The 26,872-nt window shown below is 45.7% G+C and overlaps 1 protein-coding gene across 1 annotated transcript; it reads left to right on the forward strand.

The window, feature by feature from the left end:
* Positions 1-377: 377 nt before the first annotated feature.
* LOC138789182 (vomeronasal type-2 receptor 26-like) lies at positions 378-17,733 on the forward strand. Its single transcript, XM_069967787.1, has 3 exons — positions 378-545; positions 13,886-14,009; positions 16,838-17,733. The coding sequence occupies exons 1-3, from the start codon at positions 378-380 to the stop codon at positions 17,731-17,733; spliced, it is 1,188 nt and encodes a 395-aa protein (XP_069823888.1).
* The last annotated feature ends 9,139 nt before the right edge of the window (positions 17,734-26,872 follow it).

Raw genomic sequence — 26,872 nt, forward strand, 5'->3', positions numbered from 1 at the left:
CTAAAGTGCCAACATGCAGAGAGTCTTACGGCAATACAAAAATTAATAATAAATAGTTAGGTATCTTGACACAGTGGGTTAATCTATCTATACACACAGTAGGAATCTCAATACAATAAACGACATGTATCACAAAGTTAATACCATGGAGTACCCTACTGGTAGAGCATTACCTAAGATGCTGGTTCGCACTCTGCCCATGTGGGGCGCATCGCAGATTTCAGATTGTGTAACAGTTAAAGTAGTTTTTTTTCTCCCCTTTTAAAATTTATATTTAAATTAATAACTTGCTTAAAAACAATAAAAACTTAAATTTAAAAAAATGAAATCTTTATTCACAGTTAAACAAGAATTTGATAAACAAGGGACATTCGGCCATGCATGAGTACGAAGAACTGGTAGCTAACTATGTAATCCATAATAATATAGTAGTTAATGGATCATGGGAAAGAATTTCTGTTGGCTACCTCCTGCCTTACACTGCCGAACATATTACAAAAAGAATCGATAAAAGCTCCATTAAATGGAAAACCATCAACAATGAGGTAAGCAGCCATTATCCAGCGAGACCCAAATTCTTGTTCTTCACGATGCAGCCGATGTGGTCTTCAACCTGAGGAGCTTCAACTGCTGGTAAACTAAAAAAGGCTTCCAGCAAATGCTGGGACTTATAGTTCAACAAAATAAGAGACACCTTTAAAAGTCCACAAATTTATAACAGCAGGATATAAGTGGTAGGTATGGGAAAACTAGGAAACATGGCTGCCAAAATCAACATTTTGTATTTGTGGAAAAATAGAGAAGAATCTGGACAAATTACATACAATGATTTCTACAAAATTGTTACTTATGGTTGGTGGATATAATAGAACAATACTTGGATGGCATATCAGAATAAAAATTTCAAACAACCTATAATATTTCTTAAAATGACTCTGTACCCACAATCTGAACCCCCCCCCCCCCCCCCAAACCGCTTGTACCTTCAGATAGCTGCTTAATCCAAGATCTTCCTGGGGTCCGTTCGGCAAATGATGCAGTTATTGTCCTAAAAAACAACTTCTAAACTTGCAGCCCGGCGTCAAATTGGCGTGGCCTAGAGTATCTGTGCCCTAACTTTGCACCACCCCTCTGTCCCTCCTCCCCACCCTCTTCATCATTAGGAATGCCACAGGATTTTTCTTATTCCTCTGCATTGAACACTGCACAAGTGCCTTAACGATCCAGCCCATGTGCTGTGTTCACACAGCTTTGAATAGGAGAAGACCTGCCTGGGGCATTCCTAATGATGAACAGGGCAGGGAGGAGGGATGGAGAGGTTGTGCCAGCCTAATGCACACACACCCTAGGCCATGCCAGTTTGAAGTTTAAAAGTTGTTTTTAGGACAATAACTGAATCACCTGCAGAATGGACCCTAGGACAGATCTTGGATTAAAAGCAGCTATCCGAAGGTACAAGTGGCTTGGGGGGGACAGATTGTGGGTACAGCGTCGCTTTAAGGCTAAATTCACACTGGACGTATCTGCAGCGGATTTCATGCTGAGAGTTCGCAGCAAAATCCGCTGTCCCTGTCAGTGTCAAAGTGATTATATACTCGCAGCGGGATTGTCATCCTACTGCGAGTATGTAAGTGCCAGCCCCATTAACCCCCTGCCGCTAGTAGGATACCTTACCTGCTCCACAATCCAGCCGCGTCTGAGGGAATAATAAACAATGGAGCCGTGTCATAGAGGGGATAGTAATCAACAGAGCGTGGTCACAAAGGGGAGGGGATATTAATCAACGGAGCCGCATCACAGAGGGGAGGGGATAATAAACAACTGAGCCGCGTCACAAAGGATGGGGATATTAATCAACAGAGCCGCGTCACAGAGGGGAGGGAATATTAATCAACGGAGCCGCGTCACAGAGGGGAGGGGATAGTAATCAACGGAGCGTGGTCACAAAGGGGAGGGGATATTAATCAACGGAGCGTGGTCACAAAGGGGAGGGGATATTAATCAACGGAGCCGCATCACAGAGGGGAGGGAATAATAAACAACTGAGCCGCGTCACAGAGGGGAGGGGATATTAATCAACGGAGCCGCGTCACAGAAGGGAGGGGATAATCAATGGAGCCGCGTCACAGAGGGGAGGGGATATTAATCAACGGAGCCGCATCACAGAGGGGAGGGGATATTAATCAACAGAGCCGCATCACAGAGGGGAGGGGATAATAATTAACGGAGCCGCGTCACAGAGGGGAGGGAATATTAATCAACAGAGCCGCATCACAGAGGGGAGGGGATAATAATCAACGGAGCCGCATCACAGGGGGAGGGGATAATAATCAACGGAGCCGCGTCTCAAAGGGGAGGGGACATTAATCAACAGAGCCACGTCACAGAGGGGAGGGAATATTAATCAACAGAGCCGCATCACAGAGGGGAGGGGATAATAATCAACGGAGCCGCATCACAGGGGGAGGGGATAATAATCAACGGAGCCGCATCACAGAGGGGAGGGAATATTATTCAACAGAGCCGCGTCACAGAGGGGAGGGGATATTAATCAATGGAGCCGTGTCACAGAGGGGAGGGGATATTAATCAACGGAGCCGCGTCACAGAGGGGAGGGAATAATAAACAACTGAGCCGCGTCACAGAGGGGAGGGGATAATAATCAACGGAGCCGCGTCACAGAGGGGAGGGAATATTATTCAACAGAGCCGCATCACAGAGGGGAGGGTATAATAATCAACGGAGCCGCATCACAGAGGGGAGGGGATAATAATCAACGGAGCCGCGTCACAGAGGGGAGGGGATATTAATCAATGGAGCCGCGTCACAGAGGGGAAATTAATCAATGGAGCCGCGTCACAGAGGGGAAATTAATCAATGGAGCCGCGTCACAGAGGGGAGGGGATGGAAATCAACAGAGCCGCGTCACAGAGGGGAGGGGATAATAATCAACGGAGCCGCGTCACAGAGGGGAGGGGATAGAAATCAACAGAGCCGCATCACAGAGGGGAGGAGATATTAATCAATGGAGCCGCGTCACAGAGCGGAGGGGATAATAATCAACGGAGCCGCTTCACAGAGGGGTGGGGATATTAATCAATGGAGCCGCGTCACAGAGGGGAGGGGATATTAATCAATGGAGCCGCGTCACAGAGGGGAAATTAATCAATGGAGCCGCGTCACAGAGGGGAGGGGATATTAACCCCTTAAGGACAGAGCCTGAAATGGCCTTAATGACAGAGACAAATTTTATGAATATGACCTGTGTCACTTTAGTCATTAATAACTTCAGGATGCTTTTACCTATCCGACTGATTCTGAGATTGTTTTCTCGTGACATATTGTACTTTACATTTCTGGTAAATTGGAGTCGATACTCATCACAAATCTTTATGAAAAAAACCCAAATAATGTGAAAAAATGTGAAAAAATGCATTTTTCCAACTTTGAAACTTTTTTGCGTATACAGAAAGTGGTTATACCACATAAATTATATATTAAATAGCATAAGCAACATGTCTACTTTATGTTGGCGGCATTTATTAAACTATCTTTCATTTTTTTTAGACAATAGGAAGCTTAAAACATTAGCAGCAAATTTCCAAATTTTCAGTAGAATTTCAAAATCAGATATTTTTTAGGCTGGGTTCACACGCTGTAACTGTGCGGCTGTATTTTTTATGCGGCTGTAAATGTGCGGGTGAAACTCCGGCCGTGGGAAAAAATAGACATGCGGCTCAAAACATACGGTCATTTACTTGGAAATCTGGTTCAACTAAAAATAACAAATAACATGTTAAGAAAGTGATGGAAACTCCTCTGGATGCATCTGGGAAAGCAGGGAACACAGTTTACATAAATCGCTATTACCGGGGTTTGCGATCCTCTGCACTATAGCCGATGTCTCTCATGGTTAATATATTGAATTAATAAAACACATTTTCTGTCTAATAAAGTCCCTTTTATTGTTCAATAATTAAATGTAAACGATTCCATCATTTTGCAATTAAATATACTGTTAAAATAAATATATATAAATAAATGTATATTTATATATATATTTATTTTTTGACAGTATATTTAATTGCACACTGATGGATTCGTTAGAATTAAATTATTGAACAAAGAAACTGTATTTATTTCAACGAAAATGTGTTTTATTAATTAAATATTAATTAGTACAGGAAGCTCCATAAGCTGTAATTCATATTGCCGGCAATAGAGCTTTCTGTACTAATCATCACTTTACTTTAATGAAAACATCAAATGTTTCTTCTAATTATGTTATGACAATAGCATTATTAGAAGAAACATTTAGAATTATATGTGCGCTCAGCTGATTGGCTGATCGGCTCAGCGCACATATAATGAGCCGGTCCGCAGTACAGTCACTTCATTGTGCTGCGGACCAGCGAAGAGACAACATCGGGGTGAGTATAGAGCTCTCCCCACCCCCTCCCCAGCACTGCACCCCTCCCAGCAAGGAAGGGGGGGTCAGTTAACCCCTTCCTTTCTGGGATGGGTGCAGTCTGACATCAGTCTGGCCCCCAGGGGGTTAAGGGGGATGCAATACATCCTCCCTTAACCCCTTGGGGGTCAGACTGTAAGCAGCGATCTGTAAAGATGCTGCATACTGTAAGGAGCACAACACCGCTCACAATGATGGGTGTTGTGCTCCTGTTTGTGTTTTTTTTGTCTGTTTCTCCCTTTTTGTTTTTCAGATATCGGTATCCTGGGGATTACGTCGGATTCCATGGACTACGTCGATGACCAGCGGTTGTTCTTAGAATTTTTTAATAAAATGGTCAATGAGGGGTGTGGGGGTGTTTTTATTTGAATAAAAAATATTTTTAACTTGTGTCTTGTCTTTATTTCTTTACTTTATAGACTTAGTAGTGGAAGCCGTCTAATAGACGGAATCCATTACTAAGTTGGGGCCTAGTGTTAGCCGGTATAAAATGGCTAACACTAACCCCCTATTATTACCCCAGTACCCAATGCCACCAGGGGTACTGGGAAGAGCCGGGTGCCAGTGATCCCGGAGCGTCAAAATTGGCGCTCCTGGACCGGGCGGCAGCAGGCTGGTAAGATTTAGGCTGGGGAGGGCCTAAACCAATGGCTCTTCCCACCCTGGTGTTACCAGGCTGCTGTCGTTTGGTTTTTAACCCGGCTGGTTATAAAAAAAAGGGGGGACCCTATGCGTTTTTTTTTTATTATTTATTTATTTAAAAGAAAAACGCATAGGGTCCCCCCTATTTTTATAACCAGCCGGGTTAAAAACCAAACGACAGCAGCCTGGTAACACCAGGGTGGGAAGAGCCATTGGTTTAGGCCCTCCCCAGCCTAAATCTTACCAGCCTGCTGCCGCCCGGTCCAGGAGCGCCAATATTGACGCTCCGGGACCACTGGCACCCGGCTCTTCCCAGTACCCCTGGTGGCATTGGGTACTGGGGTAATAATGGGGGGTTAGTGTTAGCCATTTTATACCGGCTAACACTAGGCCCCAACTTAGTAATGGATTCCGTCTATTAGACGGCTTCCACTACTAAGTCTATAAAGTAAAGAAATAAAGACAAGATACAAGTTTTAAAATTTATTTATTCAAATAAAAACACCCCCACACCCCTCATTGACCATTTTATTAAAAAAATTCAAAGAACAACCGCTGGTCATCGACGTAGTCCATGGAATCAGACGTAATCCCCAGGATACCGATATCTGAAAAACAAAAAGGGAGAAACACACAAAAAACACACAAACAGGAGCACAACACCCATCATTGTGAGCAGTGTTGTGCTCCTTACAGTATGCAGCATCTTTACAGATCGCTGCTTACAGTCTGACCCCCAAGGGGTTAAGGGAGGATATATTGCATCCCCCTTAACCCCCTGGGGGCCAGACTGATGTCAGACTGCACCCATCCCAACAAGGAAGGGGTTAACTGACCCCCCCTTCCTTGCTGGGAGGGGTGCAGTGCAGGGGAGGGGGTGGGGAGAGCTCTATACTCACCCCGATGTGTCCTCTTTGCTGGTCCGCAGCAAAATGAAGTGACTGTACTGCGGACCGGCTCATTATATGTGCGCTGAGCCGATCAGCCAATCAGCTGAGCGCACATATAATTCTAAATGTTTCTTCTAATAATGCTATTGTGATAACATATTTAGAAGAAACATTTGATGTTTTCATTAAAGTAAAGTGATGATTAGTACAGAATGCTCTATTGCCGGCATATGAATTAACGGCTTATGGAGCTTCCTGTACTAATTAATATTTAATTAAGAAAACACATTTTCGTGGAAATAAATTCAGTTTCGTTGGTCAATAATTTAATTCTAACGATTCCATCATTGTGCAATTAAATATACTGTCAAAAAATAAATATATATATATAAATATACATTTATTTATATATCTATTTTTTTTAACAGTATATTTAATTGCAAAATGATGGAATCGTTAGAATTAAATTATTGACCAACGAAAGTGTCTTTATTACAAAGAAAATGTGTTTGATTAATTTAATATATTAACTATTAGAGGCATCGGCATTCGGCATCATTGCCGGCTATTTTTGCAGTACTCCGTACGGACCGCCTGTCAATCCTCGGCCGCATGTCCAGCCGCAAACAATGGTCTTGTTAATTTTTTACGGGTCCGTTTACCATAGGGCCGTAGATTCAGACATAGTGTGCACTGTGCAGCCGCATATCCTATACTTCCAAGCATACACACGAACCACCAAAAATACCGCCGCACAATTACAGCCGCAAACACAGCCGCACTGTTACAACGTGTGAACCGAGCCCCCAAGTGTATTTGAGGGGCCTGTATGTTAGAAAGCCCCACAAAGCACCCCATTTCAGAAACTGCACCCCCCAAACTCTGCAAAAGCATATCCAGAAAGTGTTTTAACCTTTTAGGGGAGTCACAGAAATAAAAGCTAAGTGTGTAAGGAATTTGAAAATTTTAATTTTCTGTGCAGAGATTTTATTGTAATCCAATATTTTTCATAATTATAAACCTATTACCAGAGAAATGCACCCCAATAATTATTGCCCCGTTTCTGCAGTTTATAGAAATACCCAATATGTGGCCCTATTGCGCTATTTGACGCAACCACAAGCCTCAGATATAAGGGAGCGCCTAGTGATTTTCAACGCCTCCATTATATTTGGTCATTTTTGACTGTACCACTTCAGGTTGGCAGAGGCTCTGGGGTGCCAAAACCAAAAAAACACCCCTAAAGGGACACCATTTAGAAAACTACACCCCTCAAGGAATGTAACAAGGGGTGCGGTGAGCATCTGGACCCCATAGGTGCTTCACAGATTTTCCGAACAATATGGCGTGAAAAAAGAAAAATTTATTTTTTACACTAAAACGTTGTTCTAGCCTTCAATTTTTCATTTTCTTAAAGGGATAAGAGGCAAAAAAAGACACAAAATGTGTAGCGCAGTTTCTCCCGAGTACGGAAATACCCCACATGTGGCGATAAAGTGCCAAGGGGGCGCAGGACGAGCCTCCAAAGGGAAGGAGTGCCAATTGGCTTTTGGAAGCTGAATTTCACTGGAAAGGATTTCAAGGGCCATGTCGCATTTACAGACCCCTCGTGCTGCCAAAACACTTGAAACCCCCCACAAGTGACCCCATTCTGGAAACTACACCCCTCAAGGAATCTAACAAGGGGTGCAGTGAGCATATGGACCCCACTGGTGACGGGCACAAATGTGGAACAATGTGACATAAAAGTAAAAAAATTTCATTTTTTTCACTTTCATGGCACAAATGTGCCCGTCATCAAGGGGTCCATATCCTCACTGCCCCCCTTGTTAGATTCCTTGAGGGGTGCAGTTTCCAGAATGGGGTCACTTGTGGGGGGTTTCCAGTGTTTTGGCAGCACGAGGGCTCTGTAAATGCGACATGGCGTTCATCATCCATTCTAGCCAAATCCAACCTCCAAAATCCAAATGGCGCTCCTTCCCTTCGGAGGCTTGCCCTGCGCCCACATGGCGCTTTATGTCCACATGTGGGGTATTTACGGACTCGGGGGAAATTGCTCTACACATTTTGTTTTTTTTTTCCTCTTTTAACCCCTTGTGAAAATGATAAATTCAAGGCTAAACCAACATTATAGTGTAAAAAATGTAATATTTCATTTTCACGCCACATTGTTCCACATTTGTGCCCGTCACCAGTGGGGTCCATATGCTCACTACACCCCTTGTTACATTCCCTGAGGGGTGCAGTTTCCATAATGGGGTCACTTGTGGGGGGTTTCAACTGTCTTGGCAACACAGGGGCCTTTTGAATGCAACATGGCTCCTCGAAATCCATTCCATCCAAATCCAGCCTTCAAAAACCAAATGGCGCTCCGTCCCTTCGGAGGCTTACCCTGCACCCGCATGGCGCTTTATGTACACATTTGGGGTATTTCCGTACTCAGGGGAAATTGCGCTACACATTAAATGTTTTTTTTTATCTTTTAACCCCTTGTGAAAATGAAAAAATCATGACAAGATTAATGATTTAGAGTAAAAATTTTACAAAAATTACACTAAATGTTGGTCTAGCCTTGATTTTTTTCCATTTCCCCAAGGGGTTAAAAAAGAAAATGAACACAAAACGTGTAGGGTAGTTTCCCCTGAGTACGAAAATACCCCACATGTGGGCATAATGTGCCATATGGGCACAGGGCAAGTCACCAAAGGGACAGAGCGCCATTTAGAGGCTGGAATGGAGGATAGAGGCCATGTCGCAATTACAAAGCTCCTGTGCTGCCAGGACAGTAGAAACCCCCGACAAGTGACCCCATTCTGGAAACTACACCCCATAAGGAATCTAACAAGGGGTGCAGTGAGGATATGGACCCCACTGGTGACGGGCACTTACGTAGAACATGTGCAGAGAAAATAAAAAATACAATTTTTTTCATTTTCACGTCCCAAATGTGGCCGTCACCAGGGGGCCATATCCCCGCTGCCCCCCTTGTTAGATTCCTTATCGGGTGTAGTTTCCAGAATGGGGTCACTTGTGGGGGGTTTCTACTGTCCTGGCCGCACAGAGGCTTTGTAATTGCATCATGGCATCCTCTAATGGGAATGGTGGCCATACCTACTTAGCTGGGGAAAAGGGACAATTCTAATTTATTTGGGGGTATTAGGCCAATTATTAGTTTATAAGGTTGGAAATGACAGGTGTCCATCAAACTCAATCTGTGTTGATCCAGAGGAAGGCAAAAACCCCTCGTGAGGCAGACGACAGTAGCTTTATCACAGGGGAAAATTCCTTCCCGACTCCATAATGGCGATCAGAATAATCCCTGGACCAACGTGACCCCTGAAATAGGAATAAGGGACAGAATTTAGATAATGTAGAACTCCAATGACGTGTGGTGCGCCTTGGAGCGATCCTGTATGCAGAGGCCAGGGGGATCAGGACAGGTGGCACACTGGAAAATGGCGTCCTTCCTGATCCCCCTGTTACGCCACACTCTGCACTTCTTCTGGGGTCTCCTGTTCTCCAGTGTGGGGGACGTCACCTGGAAAATGTTGTCCTGGTGCGATACGGGGTCCTTCATATCCTGAAGCGCTGGGTCCGCTCCATGGCTGCTAAACATTAGGGCTTTATTACGGCTTCTGATATGTTCGGATCGTGCCGGAAGCTACAGTAGCTCGGGCAGCGAGGGACCGGGAGAGGGGGTGCTGGTATAAAAGTTATCCCCATACAGGTGGTGACCTTTATCCAGCAGTGGGAAGATCAGTTCCCGAACGATCTCCCCACTAACTCCGAGGATTGGGGGGGCATCTGGGGGCTGGATTCGGGTGTCCCTTCCTACATACACTCTAAGGGTACGTGCACACTGCGGAATCGCGACAGATAACCCTTTGTGCATTCCGCAGCTGGCACCCACCGGCGGACTGATGCAGGCGCACGTCTCCGCTCGTGTCATAGACTCCATTCTATGCACGGGCGGATGCCGCTCTCCGTCCAACGTGTTCATTCTTTGGACGGACAATGGAATCCGCCCATGCATAACATGGAGTCTATGACACGGGTGGAGACATGCGCCCGCATCAGTCCGCCGGCGGGTGCCAGCTGCGGAATGCACGAAGGGTTATCCTTCGCCATTCCACAGTGTGCACGTACCCTAAATCTGTAAGTGCACCCTGAGGTACGCTCACACAGTTTGTAGAATTTCACTCCATACCGTCATCTCTTATTGGGACGGTACTGGCGGAAAAGACGTGTCTGGGGGGCAGCGTACGCTACGCTACCCCCCAGACATGTCACTGGATGATGAGGATGAATGGAGGAAAGAAGGATTCTCCCATTCATCCTCACTGGCTGTTTCGGTGTAGGAGGCAATAATAACGTATCCCTCTGACGCCGAAAACACCCTGGGGGTCATCTTTATACGGGGATTGGTATATGGGGTATGTAGTGGTGTAGTGTCAAACTTTATTCAATGTAGTGTGGTGTAATGTAGTGTTTTTTACGTGTTTTCTTTACAGTAAGTATAAAAAAAAAACCTACGCCAACAAAGGAGTTGCTGATAAATGCCGCACTTATGTGCGGCACTTATCAGCAGACTGTGGCAGTAGAATATAGAAAAAAAACACCCTACACCAAAAAGGAGGAGTTGCTGATTAGCAGCGCACTTTCGTGCGATGCTGATCAACACTCAGCGGCGATAGGGTGCGGAAAATAGAAAAAAAAAAAATGTGAAAAAAAAACAAAACATTCTGAACATCCCTGTAGCTGCTGATAAGTGTATTACACATATCAGCCGCTAGAGGGCAGCAGAGCGCAAAATACGGAAAAAGCCGACGCTGGAGCCGAAAATACGTGACGTCACGGAGGAAGCCGAAGACCCGAACGAAGACGAGGACGCCGCGAACCCGGAGGACGCCAATCAGGAGCCCGGGACAGGTGACTAATGTACAAATACCTGCTCCAGACCCCTCGGCTACCTAGCTGAGGGGTCCAGGGCAGGTATTTATTATTTTGTGCGACTCTGATCGCCGTGCCACCGGCCCGATCGCCGCGAACGGCCGGCCGTTCACGGCGATCGGGCCAGTGGCACGGTGACCACCATTACTTTTTACAGTAATGGCGGTCGGTGCCGTCCTCGGCACTTATCAGCAGACTGTGGCAGTAGAATATAGAAAAAAAACACCCTACACCAAAAAGGAGGAGTTGCTGATTAGCAGCGCACTTTCGTGCGATGCTGATCAACACTCAGCGGCGATAGGGTGCGGAAAATAGAAAAAAAAAAATGTGAAAAAAAAACAAAACTTTTTTTACATTCTGAACATCCCTGTAGCTGCTGATAAGTGTATTACACATATCAGCCGCTAGAGGGCAGCAGAGCGCAAAATACGGAAAAAGCCGACGCTGGAGCCGAAAATAGCCGAGAGAAGCCGAACGTGACGTCACGGAGGAAGCCGAAGACCCGAACGAAGACGAGGACGCCGCGAACCCGGAAGACGCCAATCAGGAGCCCGGGACAGGTGACTAATGTACAAATACCTGCTCCAGACCCCTCGGCTACCTAGCTGAGGGGTCCAGGGCAGGTATTTATTATTTTGTGCGACTCTGATCGCCGTGCCACCGGCCCGATCGCCGCGAACGGCCGGCCGTTCACGGCGATCGGGCCGGTGGCACGGTGACCACCATTACTTTTTACAGTAATGGCGGTCGGTGCCGTCCTCGGACAGCACCGACCACCATTTTTTTCCGGGTCATCGGGTCACCGATGACCCGGAAAGGTTCCGATCGCCGCTATTGGCTGATCTGAATTGATCAGCCTATAGCGGCGATCGTAAGCACGGGGGGTGTTAACCACCCCCCGTGCCGAGAAGCTATGATGGCCTGCTATGATTTATAGCAGGCCATCTTCCCCGACCGCTGTGTGTGAACACACAGCGATCGGGGAAACATCGGGCGTACCTATACGCCCGTTTGCGTTAAAGCCCACCCTGCGGGGGCGTATGGGTACGCCCGATGTTGTTAAGGGGTTAATCAATGGAGCCGCGTCACAGAGGGGATATTAATCAATGGAGCCGCGTCACAGAGGGGATATTAATCAATGGAGCCGCGTCACAGAGGGGAGGGATATGTGGCATGGCTCCTTGGCGGGCCGGCTCTCCCGAAAAAACTGGCGCTAAGCGCAGGAACCAGGAGGCAACTCAAAAAAAGAAAAAAGGTAAACAAGGTGAGAGACAGCTATCCCGCACTGCATACAATCAGTCCCCTAAAATGGAGCAAATATGGAAGGCAGGACGAATCTTCAAGGAAGACAGCTGGGGTGCATAGATGAAAAGGTATGTATACAATATTGGAATGAAGGAAAGTCCAGCACTCACCAGGAGACGTCTTCTTAAGCTTTTTTATTCAGAATTCATAGCAGGGAGGGGAACAGTGGATCAGTGTAGGTGCAGGTGCATCACCTGAAATAGCTATTTCTAGCTATAGCTAACTCAAAATAAGAACCACGCTACCGGCATCCCTGCGTCTGTGCCCATCCAGGTGCAGAGCTGTACCTAATGGTACTTTCACTTTGAAGGGAATTTGTTAGCTGCAAATCTTGTTGTAAACTGCTGACACTGTTAGGCTAGATTCACACGTTATGTAGTTTTGTCGGTAACTTCGCATCCGCAATTATAGACCAATTAAGAGCCCTGATCCACAGTCCCAGCGAGTGCATGAGTGACATTGGCACATCACTCGTCCGTGCTGTACACCGGTGCAGAGAGCGGCCTCTTGTGGTCAGAGGCATAATGCTGCCTCAGGTGACAAGATAAAAAATACAGCCGCACAGTTACAGCGTGTGAACCCAGCCTGAAACTGTATGTGCTTGGCTGACTATGGTCTTATACAGTTCCCCTATAGCCAGCACTTGACCCAGCGAGGAGCATCCTTGATCGTTCTTGTCATCTGACGCAGCATTATGCCTCCGGCCGCAAGAGGCTGCTCTCTGGAGAAATGACTTGCTGATGTCACTCATGCGCAAAAAGTTCAGTTTGGTATAGTAAGTTTGGAATGAATATCAGTTTGTAAGATTCAATTCGCTCCCCAGCTAGGGTCAATCTAAAGTTAAGAACAGAATCACACAGAAATAGGAGCCACGTAAGGCTTAAAGGGGAAGTGCGGCGCAAAAAAATTATTCACAGAATAACACACATTACAAAGTTATACAACTTTGTAATGTATGCTATGTCTGTGAATCGCCCCCTTCCCCGTGTCCCACCACCCCCGCCCCTGTACCCGGAAGTGTGTGGTGCATTATACATTACCTGATCTGTGTCAAGGCCGTCCGCCATCTTGTGCCAAACGTCATCTTCGGACGGACGGCTGAATCGCTGCCAGAGTTATGCTCAGCCAACCACGGCTGAGCAGCTGAGGACGCGGCAGCGATTCGGCCGTCCGAAGATGACATTTGGCACAAAATGGCAGACGACCTCGACATGGATCAGGTAATGTATAATGCACCACACACTTCTGGCTACACGGGCGGGGGTGGTGGGACACGGGGAAGGGGGCGATTCACAGACATAGCATACATTACGAAGTTGTATAACTTTGTAATGTGTGTTATTCTGTGAATAATTTTTTTGTGCCGCACTACCCCTTTAAGGTGCAATCAAGGAATATCAGGTGAAATCTAGACCCTAAACTCCATCCCTTTTATAAAAGCTAGCAGAGCAGTGTCCAATTGGAATAGGTCTGACCACTGCTATCCCTCTCAACCTTGCGATCTCCAGAAAGGGGCCCTGAGTGAGGACACATCTGTGCAGATACGCTATTGATAGAAACGTTATAATTGTGAAATAAAATAACTGGTTCTTGTCAAATTCAACATTTTCACTGAATTCTTTCCTCTCAGATTCCAGAGTCTGTATGTACAAAAAGTTGTCAACCAGGAAACAAAAAAATCCCAGGGACTTCAATACATCCCTGCTGTTACAGCTGTGTGCCATGTTTTGAAGGGGAAATATCAAATACATCTGGTAGGATTTCCAAATGTGATGTCTTCATGAATGTATATACACGGCTTGTAGAGGGGGTTCTGCTGCTCCAAATGAGATTTACGGCATTTCAGACCATCTGTTCATCATTTATTAAAGGAAAACTATCAGCAGGTTAGAAGAACCCAACCTGCTGATAGCTCCCTATTGTGCACAGGACGCTGAGGATGACCGTAAGTCTCTTACCGTCATCCTCGGCGCCGTTTCTGTGCAGTTAGTAGTTTAATCCAGTGTGTAGTAAGGCCGTTTGGAGCACTGAGGCTGAGGCTCTGAGGCTACTGTCTTCAGAACACCAATCCGGCCCTCCCCTGACCATCCATTACCTTCTAATTATTATTAATGGAGCAAGGCAGCCGAGGGCGCTCTGGATTGGTGCTCTTGGTGCCGTAATCTCACCCCTAGTGCTCTCAATGGCCTTACTACACGTTGCCTAAAAGTGCAAAGTGCAAGGAAATGGCACTGGCTGGCAGTGTTATCATTTGGCTGGTCTCCCTGAGATCAGTGATCTGTTTCTCTTATGGCTCTACTAGGTATTGCTCCCACCTAGCCAGAATCCTACTCTACACTGATGAGGGGCAACACCCCGAAACAGCTGTATGTGGATGGATACCTAGTCTTGGTTTTTCCCTTGTCATTACATTGACTTATAGGGCCACTTAATATGGCGGTTTTGGTGGTTTTCTTACAGGAGCCACCCCTTGGCTTGGTCCTTCCCGGAGGAATATCTGGCTAGTCCTGTGTTTTGAAACTCTTTGATGAGGCTCCACGGGCTCTTCTTTTGCGTATTCATGTTTCCCAGTGGGCAATGCACCTAGGATTTCACTGCATTGGGCGCTTCACTAGCAGCCGGCAGTGTTATTGTTTGGCTTTTCTCCCTGAGATCAGCGATCTGTTTTTCTGAAGATGAAAGTAAACTCTTACCTGTATCCTCAGTAGAGATGATCGAACCTTAGAAAATCCTAGAATCGATTGAACTTGAACATACCCAAACCTTCTACATTAGATTGCTGATGTCTTTCCGGTCCGTGCGGAAGGAGGAACATGCCTGGGGACCACCTAGAATTCCGGGATTCAGCCTAGGTGATAGAGCAGTGCTTTAGTATGCCTTGGAGATCCGGGCATCAATGGTCTTTAGTCATGAAGGGGATAAAGCAAGCGAATCTTCTGAAGGGCCCATTGTCTGATTTTCATCTTATTTGGAGCAGCAGATGTCATACAAAGCCCCAAGTTGGGGATGTTTACATTACTAACCCTGTAGGTTCCAGAATTTTTAGTTTCCTATTCTCACACATCTGGATATGTGAGTAATATGAAGTGTGAAGTTTCCGTAGAGTTTTCTGGTATCATTTTACACTTTAGAGACTGATTTGATAAACTGTCCTCAATGACCTCATGGATGTTATAAAACAGGTTGTGCTCACCCAATGGCCTATACGGGATGGTCACTAAGGAACATAATTGAGGAATATTATGTTTTATGATTTGTAGCACCAAAAAAAAAAAAAAATTAAAGTGATTTTTAAAGTGTACTATCATTTAGAGCGACAAATGTGAAAAGTTTTGATCGCTCGAGGTCTGACAGCTCACTCCCTGACCAATCCCTGACCATATCGCTGAAGGAATCATGCTTTCAAATGATTCTTTTCCCGAATGACCACGATCACCATCCAGCTGCATTGGACTGGATCCGTAGACTTATATTGCTGCCTGTCCAGGGTAGTGATGAGCAAACATTTTCGTAAATGTTCGTATGTTTGCACGAACATGACGCTAATTGTTCGTTTTCTCCGATCACTAACAATTTGTTCGATGATGGGAATGGTTATAACGATCATTTTCAAACATATTTGAACATGTGAACGTTTATCTTGCGGTGCGCGCAACTGTGTACGTTTTCTCCACCCAATTTGAAAGAGCCAATGAAGTGGTGGGGAAGGAAGGGCACATCAGGTAATGTAGGAGCCATGTTTACTACTGGCATTACTGTGATTGGCTGTACGATTAGCGTCATTACATACGTTACGCACATTCTATAAAAACGCGACGCTGAGGCAAATTTTCTCAAACTCTTTCCTGATTTGATCAGTAGGGACAGTGAAACGAGCAGGAACAGCATCTAAATATAGTTAGGCAGCAATATTCACAGTAGTAGTTAGTCAGTTTAGGGGGATTACTTTCTTAACCCTGTAGTGACCAGGCGTCCACCATGACTTGGTTTAAGAGCATTGCTTTGGTTTAAGAGCTCCCTGTACTGTGGGAGCGCACATGGAGGAGGGGCATGGTCTGCATAGCGGGGTCTACAGCCCTGTACTCTGACACAGGAAGTCTTCCTCACCTTCCAAATCATAGCAGATCCACTTCAGGCTGGGGCTTGCATCAGGGGACAGGACTGTGTAGGTAATCTCTCCATAGCTGTAACCCCTCTCTCCCCGGACAGAGAGCGCTGCATGTATGTGCCCACATCTGCCCTGCTCGTTCCTTCATGTTCCCTGCAGTCTCTCTCAGCCCTTGTGTTTCCCATCCTCTCCATTACTGTACAGTAACCTATAATATCACATATCCTGCTGTTTCTGAATGTTTCATTAGTTTTACATGTTATTCAGAATAATAAATCATTATTTTTGGAGTGTGGAACCAATTGTCTGCATTTCTGTGATTTCTTATGGGAAAATTTGCTTTGGTATAAGAGTGGATTTGGATTACAAGCACCATCCCGGAACGAATTGTGCTCATAATCCAAGGCACCACTGTATTGTTAAAGCGTGTAAAATCAGTGATCAATGACTATATCATTTTTATCTTTTCTTCAGACAGTGAAACCTGCAGGAGATGTCCCGACCATGAGTGGCCCAATGTCAACCAGACTCAATGTATTTCCAAAGTGCTAGAATTTCTCCCTTACTCTGATGGGATATCAAAAACTGTTCTATCAGGATCCATGTTACTTCTTACACTGACAACTGTAATATTGGGGACATTTATTAGATATGAGGACACCCCGATTGTGAGAGCGAATAACAAGAACCTGAGCTTTGTCCTCCTGGTCTCCATCATGCTGAGCTTCCTCTCTGTCTTCTTGTTCCTCGGTCGTCCTGTGGATACAACCTGCAGGTTACGTCAGATCTCTACTGGAATACTACTCTCAATATCCATCTCTTCATTGTTGGCCAAGACCATCATGGTTTACATGGCATTCAGAGCCACCAAGCCTGGAAGTGTGTGGAGCAGATGGAGTGGAGTAACGCTCCCTAACTGTGTGCTCCTGATCTGCTCCTCTGTCCAGGGGGTCATCTGTATGAGTTGGGTGACCCTCTCTCCCCCCTTCCAGGAGCTGGACACACACTCTTATAAGGAGAAGACGGTAGTTCAGTGTAATGAAGGGTCAGATCTTTGGTTCTACTCTGTCCTGGGTTATATGGGGATTCTGGCCGCTGTTAGTTTTATTACAGCTTTCTTAGCCAGGACATTACCGGACAGTTTCAATGAGGCCAAGTACATCACCTTCAGCATGCTGGTGTTCTGCAGTGTCTGGATAGCCATGATCCCGGCTTATCTCAGCACCAAAGGCAAATACATGGTGGCCGTGGAGATATTTGCCATCCTGACCTCTAACGCTGGACTGTTGGGCTGTATATTCTTCCCCAAATGTTATATCATCCTCTTCAAGCCGGAACTAAATACAAAATCCTGTATACTGAAGACCTGAGCTTTGTGACATTATTTAAATTCCAAAAGAATATTTTATTAAATATTCTGAATTTCTTGATGAAATATTATAAAACTATATATGACAGTCAATTATTAATCACCAAATGACCAAACAAACTGAATAATAGAAATAAACTTTCACAGATACATAAAATCCTGGCTGTCTGAAGGCCACACTAGTGTGAGCTCATTGTATACAGATTTATCATAGAGTTTAATGGGAGCTCCCCCTAGTGGTGCCTACAGGCAGGCTAAAAGTTAACGTGTTACAATATGGTTGTGTGCATAAAATCTGCAGCTCAATATCAGGAAACATTAAGATAAGTTATGAAAGGTACAACTCTCTATCCTTTACTCTTGTTAGTGTCTATGTCCCCCCTCCCTTCTCTATATCCTTGCTTGAGCACATCTCGGGGAAACTGGCTTCCTTTCCTCCAGATCCAGTCATATACATAGGTGATTTTAATGCTGTTCTTCATCCTCATTTGGATAGGTCCAGTGGTGTGGATGCCGCATCCCCACCCTTTTTGTCTTGGAGCTCAGCCCTCAACCTCACTGACGTTTGGCGCTGGAAGTATCCTACGGATACCAGGTATTCCTATTACTCCTCAGTGCATAAATCCTTTTCCAGAATAGATCTTGCTCTGGTATCCCCTGATCTGTTGCCGTTTGTCCAATCTATTGAGTATACTGCTCGGGGGATATCGGACCATTCTGCTGTCATTCTCTCTGTGCGCTTAGGATCTCATCCCTCCCTGATAGTCTGGCGGATGCACCCTGGTTGGTTAAGCTCCCCTGATGTGCAGGACGCACTGCGTTCTGCGCACACTAGCTATTGGGAGCACAACTCTGATTACCCTGATCCACTGATACGCTGGGATGCATATAAAGCTACCGTCCGGGGTGCCTTCGTCACTAGTGTTAAAAGTCTGCGGGCTCGCTGTAGGGAGAGAGAGGAGACGCTGAGCAGGGAAATGTTGCAGGCTGAGGCACGTCTAGTCTCTGACCCTTCGGATGACAATTATAAAGTGTGGGCTAAAAAGCAGAGAGCCCTTGTTGTGGTTCAAAAGGAGCGGGCGGACAGGAAGCTGTTGGCCAGAGAAGCTTCTATCTTTGAATTCGGGGATAAAAATGGTAGGCTACTGGCCTATCTAGCCAGGAATGAGCGGCCTCTTACATCTATTCCATTAGTACTGGACTCCAGTGGCGATGAGATTGCTAACCCTATAGACGTGAACAAAGTTTTCTTCAACTTCTATAAAGATCTATATTCCTCTAAATATACACTAACACCTCAGAACATCGAAGAGTTTCTTGCAGACCTCCCCTTAACGCCCCTTACGGGTTCCCAAGCAGGGCTCCTAGATTCCCCCATTACAGTTGAGGAGATAGTGGAAGCCGTGAAGGCAATGCCACCGGGTAAGACCCCTGGGTTGGACGGGCTTGTTGGAGACTGGTATCAGCTCAATGTTGAGCTTCTAGCTCCTCGGCTGCTCTCCCTATTTCAGGGTGCCCTGGACTCTGGTAAACTCTCGGATTCTCTCAGGGAGGCTCTTATTATTTTATTATTGAAACCAGGTAAGGACGCCAGGCTACCTGACTCCTACCGTCCCATCTCTTTACTAAACTTCGACGCAAAAGTTCTAGCTAAAATCCTTGCAACCCGCCTGGTTGCTGTCATCACTTCTGTAGTACATCCGGATCAAACCGGGTTCATGCCGGGTCGGGCCACAGATGTTAATATCCAGCGCCTCCACCTGAACGTAGCGGCTGCCTGTGCTGATGCATCTCCAGGCTTTGTTCTTAGCCTTGACATATATAAAGCATTTGATTCGGTGGAATGGCCATATCTGTGGGCTCTCCTGGCGGGACTTGGTTTTGGTCCTGAATTCATTGCCTGGGTTCGTCTGCTGTATGCTGCTCCATTGGCTCGCATTCGAACCAACTTAGATATTTCTGCACCCTTTCCCCTGGAGCGAGGGACGAGACAGGGATGCCCGCTTTCCCCCTTTCTATTTGCAATAGCTATGGAGCCTTTAGCGGCGGCCGTCCGTGTCTCTCCCTCGATCTGTGGCATTACAAGGGGCACCCTGGTGGAAAAGGTATCCATGTACGCGGACGACACGCTGGTGTATCTGGCTGATGTAGATTCCTCATTAAGGAACCTGTTTGATGTCCTTGACTCCTTTGGTGCTGTATCAGGCCTCAGGGTCAACTGGTCTAAATCCTCCCTGCTCCCTCTCTCGGCTGCCTACACCAGCGCGTCCCCACTTCCTGTCCCTCTGCAGGTGGTTCAGCGATTTAGGTATTTGGGGGTTGAAGTCACTGCGTCCCTTGAAAGTTACATCCCTCTGAACCTGGAACCCCTGGTAACCACTACCGAGGCTCGTCTTCGAGCCTGGTCTTCTCTGCCCTTATCCCTGATGGGGAGAATTAATATCTTCAAAATGATTTATCTGCCTAAATTTATTTACCTGTTTCATGCGTCTCCCTCTTTCCCAAGTCGTGCTTTTTTTGGGCGCATTGAGAGAATGTTGAGATCGTTTTACTGGCAGGGGAAACCCCCGCGAATCAAGTTAGCTTCACTGCAGGCGTCCAAGCGTCAGGGGGGGTTGGCTGCTCCTAATGTCCGAAACTATTTCCTTGCTTCTCAGCTTGTATATGCAAATTGGTGGTTGGATCTGGATCTGAGGAACCCCGCGGTAAATGTGGCGGGTGCTCTAATGGGCTCTTACGAAGGGCTTGCGAATGCCCTTTATCGCTATACTCCTTCCTCCTCGTATGTAGCTCCAATTCTGACCGTGGCAAGGGTGTGGTCCGTGGCTCACGGAATGAGGCCCAATGATAAATTCTCCCCTAGAATGCCCCTGTGGCTTAATCCCCACCTACCGCATTTGCTGTCGCTCCCTGGCTCTGTCCTGTGGGGCAAACATGGTGTGAAATTCCTGTCTCACCTGTTCTCTGAGTCACACGAATTTTTATCCTTTGGCCGACTGAGGTCTGCCTACGGTATACCACAGACGGCTTTTTTCCACTATCTTCAACTACGGCATGCGGTGAGATCTCAATTTAACACGCTCCTGCTCCCCTTGGCATTTTCTGAACTAGAACTTCTTCTGGGCGCTACGGACCTACCTAAGCCACTGACGCAAGCATATCAACTGTTGCAATCAGATTTTTCCCCCTTTGCCAAGGTCTTTGAGGTGTGGGCGCAAGACATTCCGACCTTGACAGTGAATCGCTGGAGGGAGGTTGAGGCTACTTTCTATCCTACAGTTGTGAGTTCTAGAGATGTGCTCATAGAGTTTCGCTTCCTACTTAGGCTATACTATACCCCTGAGCGTCTATGTAAGATGGGGATCATGACAGCAGCCGTTTGCTTCAGATGTCAGGGGGCAGTGGGGTCTTTTTTGCATGCGGTCTGGGACTGCCCGAGAGTCATGCCCTTCTGGAGAGAAGTTATGGCCTTTATGGCCGACCACTTTGAATTTCCTCATATCTGCTCTCCTGAGATTTGTTTGCTGGGTCTCATTAATGAGGTGACACACAGCAAACACTATAGGTTGTTCATTCGCTTCCTTTTATTTTGTGCCCGCAAAGTCATTATAATGGAATGGAAGAGTCCTGATGTTCCATCATTAACTAGGTGGATACGATTAGTCAATACATATGTCCCGCTGTACCAGGCTTTGTATGAAAGCAGGAAATGCCCACAAAAATTCAAAAAGATATGGATCCATTGGATATCTCTGGAAGAGACTAATGTAAGGCCTGGCTGAGTTCTTGTCGCCATATCGGGTTCTACTATTTTGGGTCTTGCGGGAGGGGGGAGGGAGCGCCTTGTGTGAATGGTTTTGTGTGTGAGGGTGGGTGTTGAGTTTGTCCTCAGTTGGGAGTTCGCTCTCTACATATTCATACCCCCCTTTGATTTGCTGGTGCAAGGCATCCTGTTAATACCTCCAATATACTGCTTGCATTTTCCGTACGTTGTCATGGGGATTGAGCACCGCTAACGTGGTTATGTCATATGTATGTTTGTGTGTACTGTTATTATAAAAACTTGCTAAATAAAGGTTTTAAAATAAAAATAAAAAAAAAAAAAGATAAGTTATGAAATGGATGAGATAGACACTTAGAAGAAATTGTTCTATTTTTCAGTTTCTTGGTGAATTTTCTTTGTGATTTAAATAAAGATAGAAAATTAAAAGAGAGAAATAAAATGTTATCTTTTGCGGTCGGTGACTCCATAGTCTACGTATAATAGGATCGGTCACAGCTGGGAAGGAACTAAACTCAGGTCTCTTTGTTCCTGATCCCTATATAAGACAGGATTCCGGCTCCTTACACCGGCACACACCTCCGGTCCTACACCGCCCGTGATGCTTCTCTATGTCAGGGGGAATTCTCCACAGACACAATGTCCGTCCTTACACTGGAAATTCTACTACTTCTCCTTCTTGTGATCACATTCACCTTAGTCTTCTCTGACCGGCTATTAGCTTGTAAGCTGAGACTTATCCCAGCCTATGAGGACTTTGAATACGTGAAAGATGGTGACATGATTATTGGAGGGATATTCTCCGTCAATTGTATTTTAGCTGGAAAGAGGATCCCAGAGGTGTCGTACCTGCTATCAATTCTTTGCCTGAAGTAAGTTGGATTAGTATAGTGAGACAATCAGAACTGTCATACCCCCTTCTTATTTTTCAATTGATACAATCCAGTCTGGGCTCTGGTTATTACACCACCCATAGGTTTCATATGAAGTTTTTTTGTGTTTTTTTGTTTTAGCCCATGCGCTCCAGAATTTATTACTCTTCTATAGATTTTTTTTTTTAACAATACATATTTACTTCGATTTTGAAGCGTATAATATTTGCTAAATAAGCGACACTCACAGGCGCAATATATCGAAGAACAAGAAAAATGGGGAAAAACATGATACAGCATCGAGAACCAAAGGTCAGTAGTAGGGCAGATACTGTGGCTCCCATGGTTTTTGTATTTCAGGAGCGATTTGTGGGTGCTTCATCTGTAAAAATGATGCATCTGCAGAAGTTATGGACGCTCCCATAGACTTCTATAGGGCAACCTGCCCTGCATTCACAGTCCATACTAGAGCTTGTCAGCCATTTTTGCAGATGCAATTTTTGAAAATTGCAGATTTGTAAATATACAGTGTGAAGAGCTGAGGCTGGGCCCACACACACCCACATGAGGTCCACAATGCCAGCACGCAGGCCGCACTCTTTCTTTTCTAGGACGGGGCGGGATGACAGCTAGAAAGCATCCAACAATGCTCAGTCCCCCACACTCACTGCATCATTGACACCCCCTCCACTACCCCCCTCCCACCGAGCTCTGAGCTGAATGTTGATACTCACCAAACTTTCCCTCCAGACCCCACTGAGCTTGTCAGGGCTGCCCTGAGCGCCTACTACATATCCCCCCCCCCCCCAATCTTGCTTCACATATCACCGTCTGTGATCTCTCCAGCAGACAGCTCCTCCAGCAGGCACAGTGATTATGTCATTGTGCTGCTAGAGGATCAATCCAATGGCTGACAGGCTAGAGAGGAGAAAACAGAAGTGTGGACAGCGCTCCATAGTGTAAAGTCTGATGGCAGGTAAAGGAAACAGGAGAGTAAATGGAGACTCTCACCTGTTGTGGTTGTGCAAGTAGGAGGCACAACACTCTGTAGCGTATGTAAGTGAACCGCAGCCACTCCCAGAGACCAAACCGGTTAGCAAATAGACAGATCCTCCACTCCAAACCCTGGGTATGATCGGGCACAGGTCCAAGATAGGCAATATAGATAAGAATAGAACTAAAAAGTTTTTAATAAAATAATGACACAACGCGTTTCGAAGTCGTGCTGACTTCTTTCTAAAGTGTCTAGACACTTGAGAAAGAAGTCAGCACGACTTCGAAACGCGTTGTGTCATTATTTTAATAAAAACCTTTTAGTTCTTTTCTTATCTATATTGCCTATCTTGGACCTGCGCCCGATCATACCCAGGGTTTGGAGTGGAGGATCTGTCTATAGGCTAGAGAGGAGAGAAGAGAGCCAGAGGAGAGGAAGATCCATGCCAGTATTAGGTGAGTGTAATGGTTGGTTTTTGTGTTGAGGCAATACAGGGGGACATTATTTTTATGGGGACACAGCACAGAAGGACATTATTACTATGGGGACAAAGCACAGGGGGACATTATTACTATAGGATTTTCCGGCACTCACCCGATCTTCTGCACACAAATTTATTTATATACACATATACAAGGTGGATACTGCACACCAGACCGGACAAGTTTCGCTCTCTCTTGCCTTTCTCAACTAGAGAGCCGAAACGCGTCCTTCTGGTGTGCAGTATCCACCTTGTATATGTGTATATAAATAAATTTGGGTGCATAAGATCAGGTGAGTGCCGGAAAATCTTTTTTGCATAGACTGTTTCCTGTGCAGGCAACCCCTGTACTGCATGCTGTCCAAACTTGCTTCCATTATTATTACTTTAGTGGCACAGCACAAGGGGACATTATTACTGTGGGGGCACATCACAGTGGGACATTATTACTGTGGGGGCACATCACTGGGGGACAAGATTACTATAGGGACAGCACAGTGGGACATTATTATTATAAGGGCACAGCACAGGGGGACCCTATTACTATGGAGGTACAGCACGGGGGATATTATTACTATGGGGCATAGCGGAAAACATTATTACTGTATAGAAGTACACAGCAGGGGGTATTATTACTATCTGAGGCACAGCAGGGGGCATTATTACTATATAAATGCAAAGTAGGGGATATTATTACTATAAAGTGCACAACAGATGACATTATTACTATATAGAGGGTACAGCACAGCAGGTGATATGATTTCTTTATGGAGGGCACAGTAGGAAACATTATTACTATATGAGGCACAGCAGGGGGCCTTATTACTATATTGGGGCACAACAGAGAGTCTTATTACTACATGGGGGCACAGCAGGGGATCCTACATACAGGGTATCTGTGTATCTGTACCTTTCAAAGGCATTTGATACTGTGCCCCAAGAAAGGTTGGTCTTTAAAATGAGGATTCTGGGACTAGGGGAAAATATCTGTAAATTGGTTAGTAACTGGCTCAGTGATAGGAAACAGAGGGTGGTCATTGATAGAACATACTCTGATTGGGTAACAGTTACTAGTAGGGTACCGCAGGGGCAGTATTGGGTCCAGTTCTTTTCTTTACATAGTCACATAGTTAGCACAGTTAAAAAAAGACACATGTGCATCAAGTTCAACCATGGAAGGAATGGGGAAGGATGATGGGTAGGTTCTACACATATGCATTAATGTTATTTTGTTCTAAAAACTTGTCTGAGCCTGTTTTGAAGCACTCTACTGTTTTTGCTTATTATATTTATTCATGACCCTGTTGAGGGGCTACAGAGTAGACTCTCCATATTTGCAGGTGATACTAAACTGGGTAAAGTAATCACCACAGAGGACCCTGGGGGGATTGATGGACAGTAAACTGAACTTTAGTTATCAATGCCAGGCAGCAGCTGCCAAGGCTAATAAAAAATTGTGATGCATCAAAAGAGGTATAGATGCTAAAGATGAGAACATTGTTTTGCCTCTTTGCCTTTATAAATCACTGGACAGACCAAAGGAGGCAACACAGGAGCCAGAAGCAGCTATCTCTGCAAGCTAAGTTCTTTTATATTGTATTTGTGAGCAAGTTTTGGAGCGTGCGAATTTTTGATCTGAATTGTGTTTTTGTCTCAATTGTTGGACTTTTATATTCTGGGACTTTAGATTTGGGGAGTTTTAGAGGAAAACAAATTGTTTATTTGCTTTTGAACACATTGTTTGCTTTTGTTGCTTGTTTTTTTTTTTTTTTATACATAATATCCCCATAAAAATGAGCGCCATGTTTGACAATGCGGCCCAATGTACATCTTGTGCCATGTATGCAATCCTTGATCAACCGATCGAGGGTGCATACCATTGTGGGAGATGTGGGCATGTTGCCGGTTTGGAAGCCCAGATCCTGGATCTAAATGAGCAGCTGCGACGATTGAGATGCATTAGCAAACTGGAAAGGGGTCTGCTTCTCACTGAGCAAGCGCTCCAAGGGGTAGATGGGGGAGAGAGTGATAACATGGAGGTACAGGAGGAAGAGGCAACTAGTTGGGTCACAGTTAGAAAACGGGGTAGAGGGAAGAGTGTGAGGGAGGCCAGTCCTGATCTGGAACCCCCCAACAAGTTTGCCAAATTGGCGGATGAGGGGGATGTTGATTCAGGGGTGGCATTGCTGCAGCAGGACACTGCCTCTGAAAGCCAGTGGGGTGTCTGCTCCAGTAAGGTGGGAAACAGGAGTTCAGGGCAGGCCAGGCAGGTACTGGTAGTGGGGGACTCAATTATTAGGGGGACAGACAGGGCAATCTGTCACAAAGACCGGGATTGTCGAACAGTGTGTTGCCTTCCTGGCGCTCGAGTTTGTCACATCGCGGATCGGGTTGACAGATTACTGGGAGGGGCTGGCGATGACCCAGCAGTCATGGTGCACATTGGCACCAATGATAAAGTTAGAGGTAGGTGGCGGCTCCTTAAAAATGATTTCAGGGACTTAGGCAGGAAGCTTAAAACTAGGACCTCCAAGGTGATATTCTCCGAAATATTACCTGTACCACGAGCCACACCTGAGAGACAGCGGGAGATCAGGGAGGTAAATAAGTGGCTGGTGTAGAATAGAGGGGTTTGGGTTCTTGGAGAACTGGGCCGACTTCTCGGTCGGTTACAGGCTCTACGGTAGGGACGGGCTGCATCTCAATGGGGAGGGTGCAGCCGTGCTGGGGGAGAAGATGGCTGAGAGATTGGAGGAGTGTTTAAACTAGGGACTGGGGGGAGGGCAACTACAATATAGTAAGTGAAGACAGAGTAGATGGAGAGCTGGGCCTAGATTATGGAACTGGGGGATGAGCGGCGGGAGGGGATAGAACAGTCACTAGTGACAAGAGGAAAGGGAATATAGACAAAAATATTAAATGTATGTATACTAATGCTTGAAGCCTCACTAATAAAGCTGAGGAATTAGAACTCATAATGGTTGAAGAGAAATTTGATATAGTGGGGATAAG

Source organism: Dendropsophus ebraccatus, chromosome 4 (genome assembly GCF_027789765.1).
Source record: "Dendropsophus ebraccatus isolate aDenEbr1 chromosome 4, aDenEbr1.pat, whole genome shotgun sequence".
Lineage (NCBI taxonomy): Eukaryota > Metazoa > Chordata > Amphibia > Anura > Hylidae > Dendropsophus > Dendropsophus ebraccatus.

Bases quoted from the DNA above. Each gene is read 5' to 3' on its own strand.
- LOC138789182 (XM_069967787.1), top strand. From the start codon at position 378: ATGCATGAGTACGAAGAACTGGTAGCTAACTATGTAATCCATAATAAT. The intron at 546-13,885 runs GTAAGCAGCCAT...CTTTCCTCTCAG, and splicing joins GGAAAACCATCAACAATGAG to ATTCCAGAGTCTGTATGTAC. The intron at 14,010-16,837 runs GTAGGATTTCCA...TCTTTTCTTCAG, and splicing joins GGAAATATCAAATACATCTG to ACAGTGAAACCTGCAGGAGA.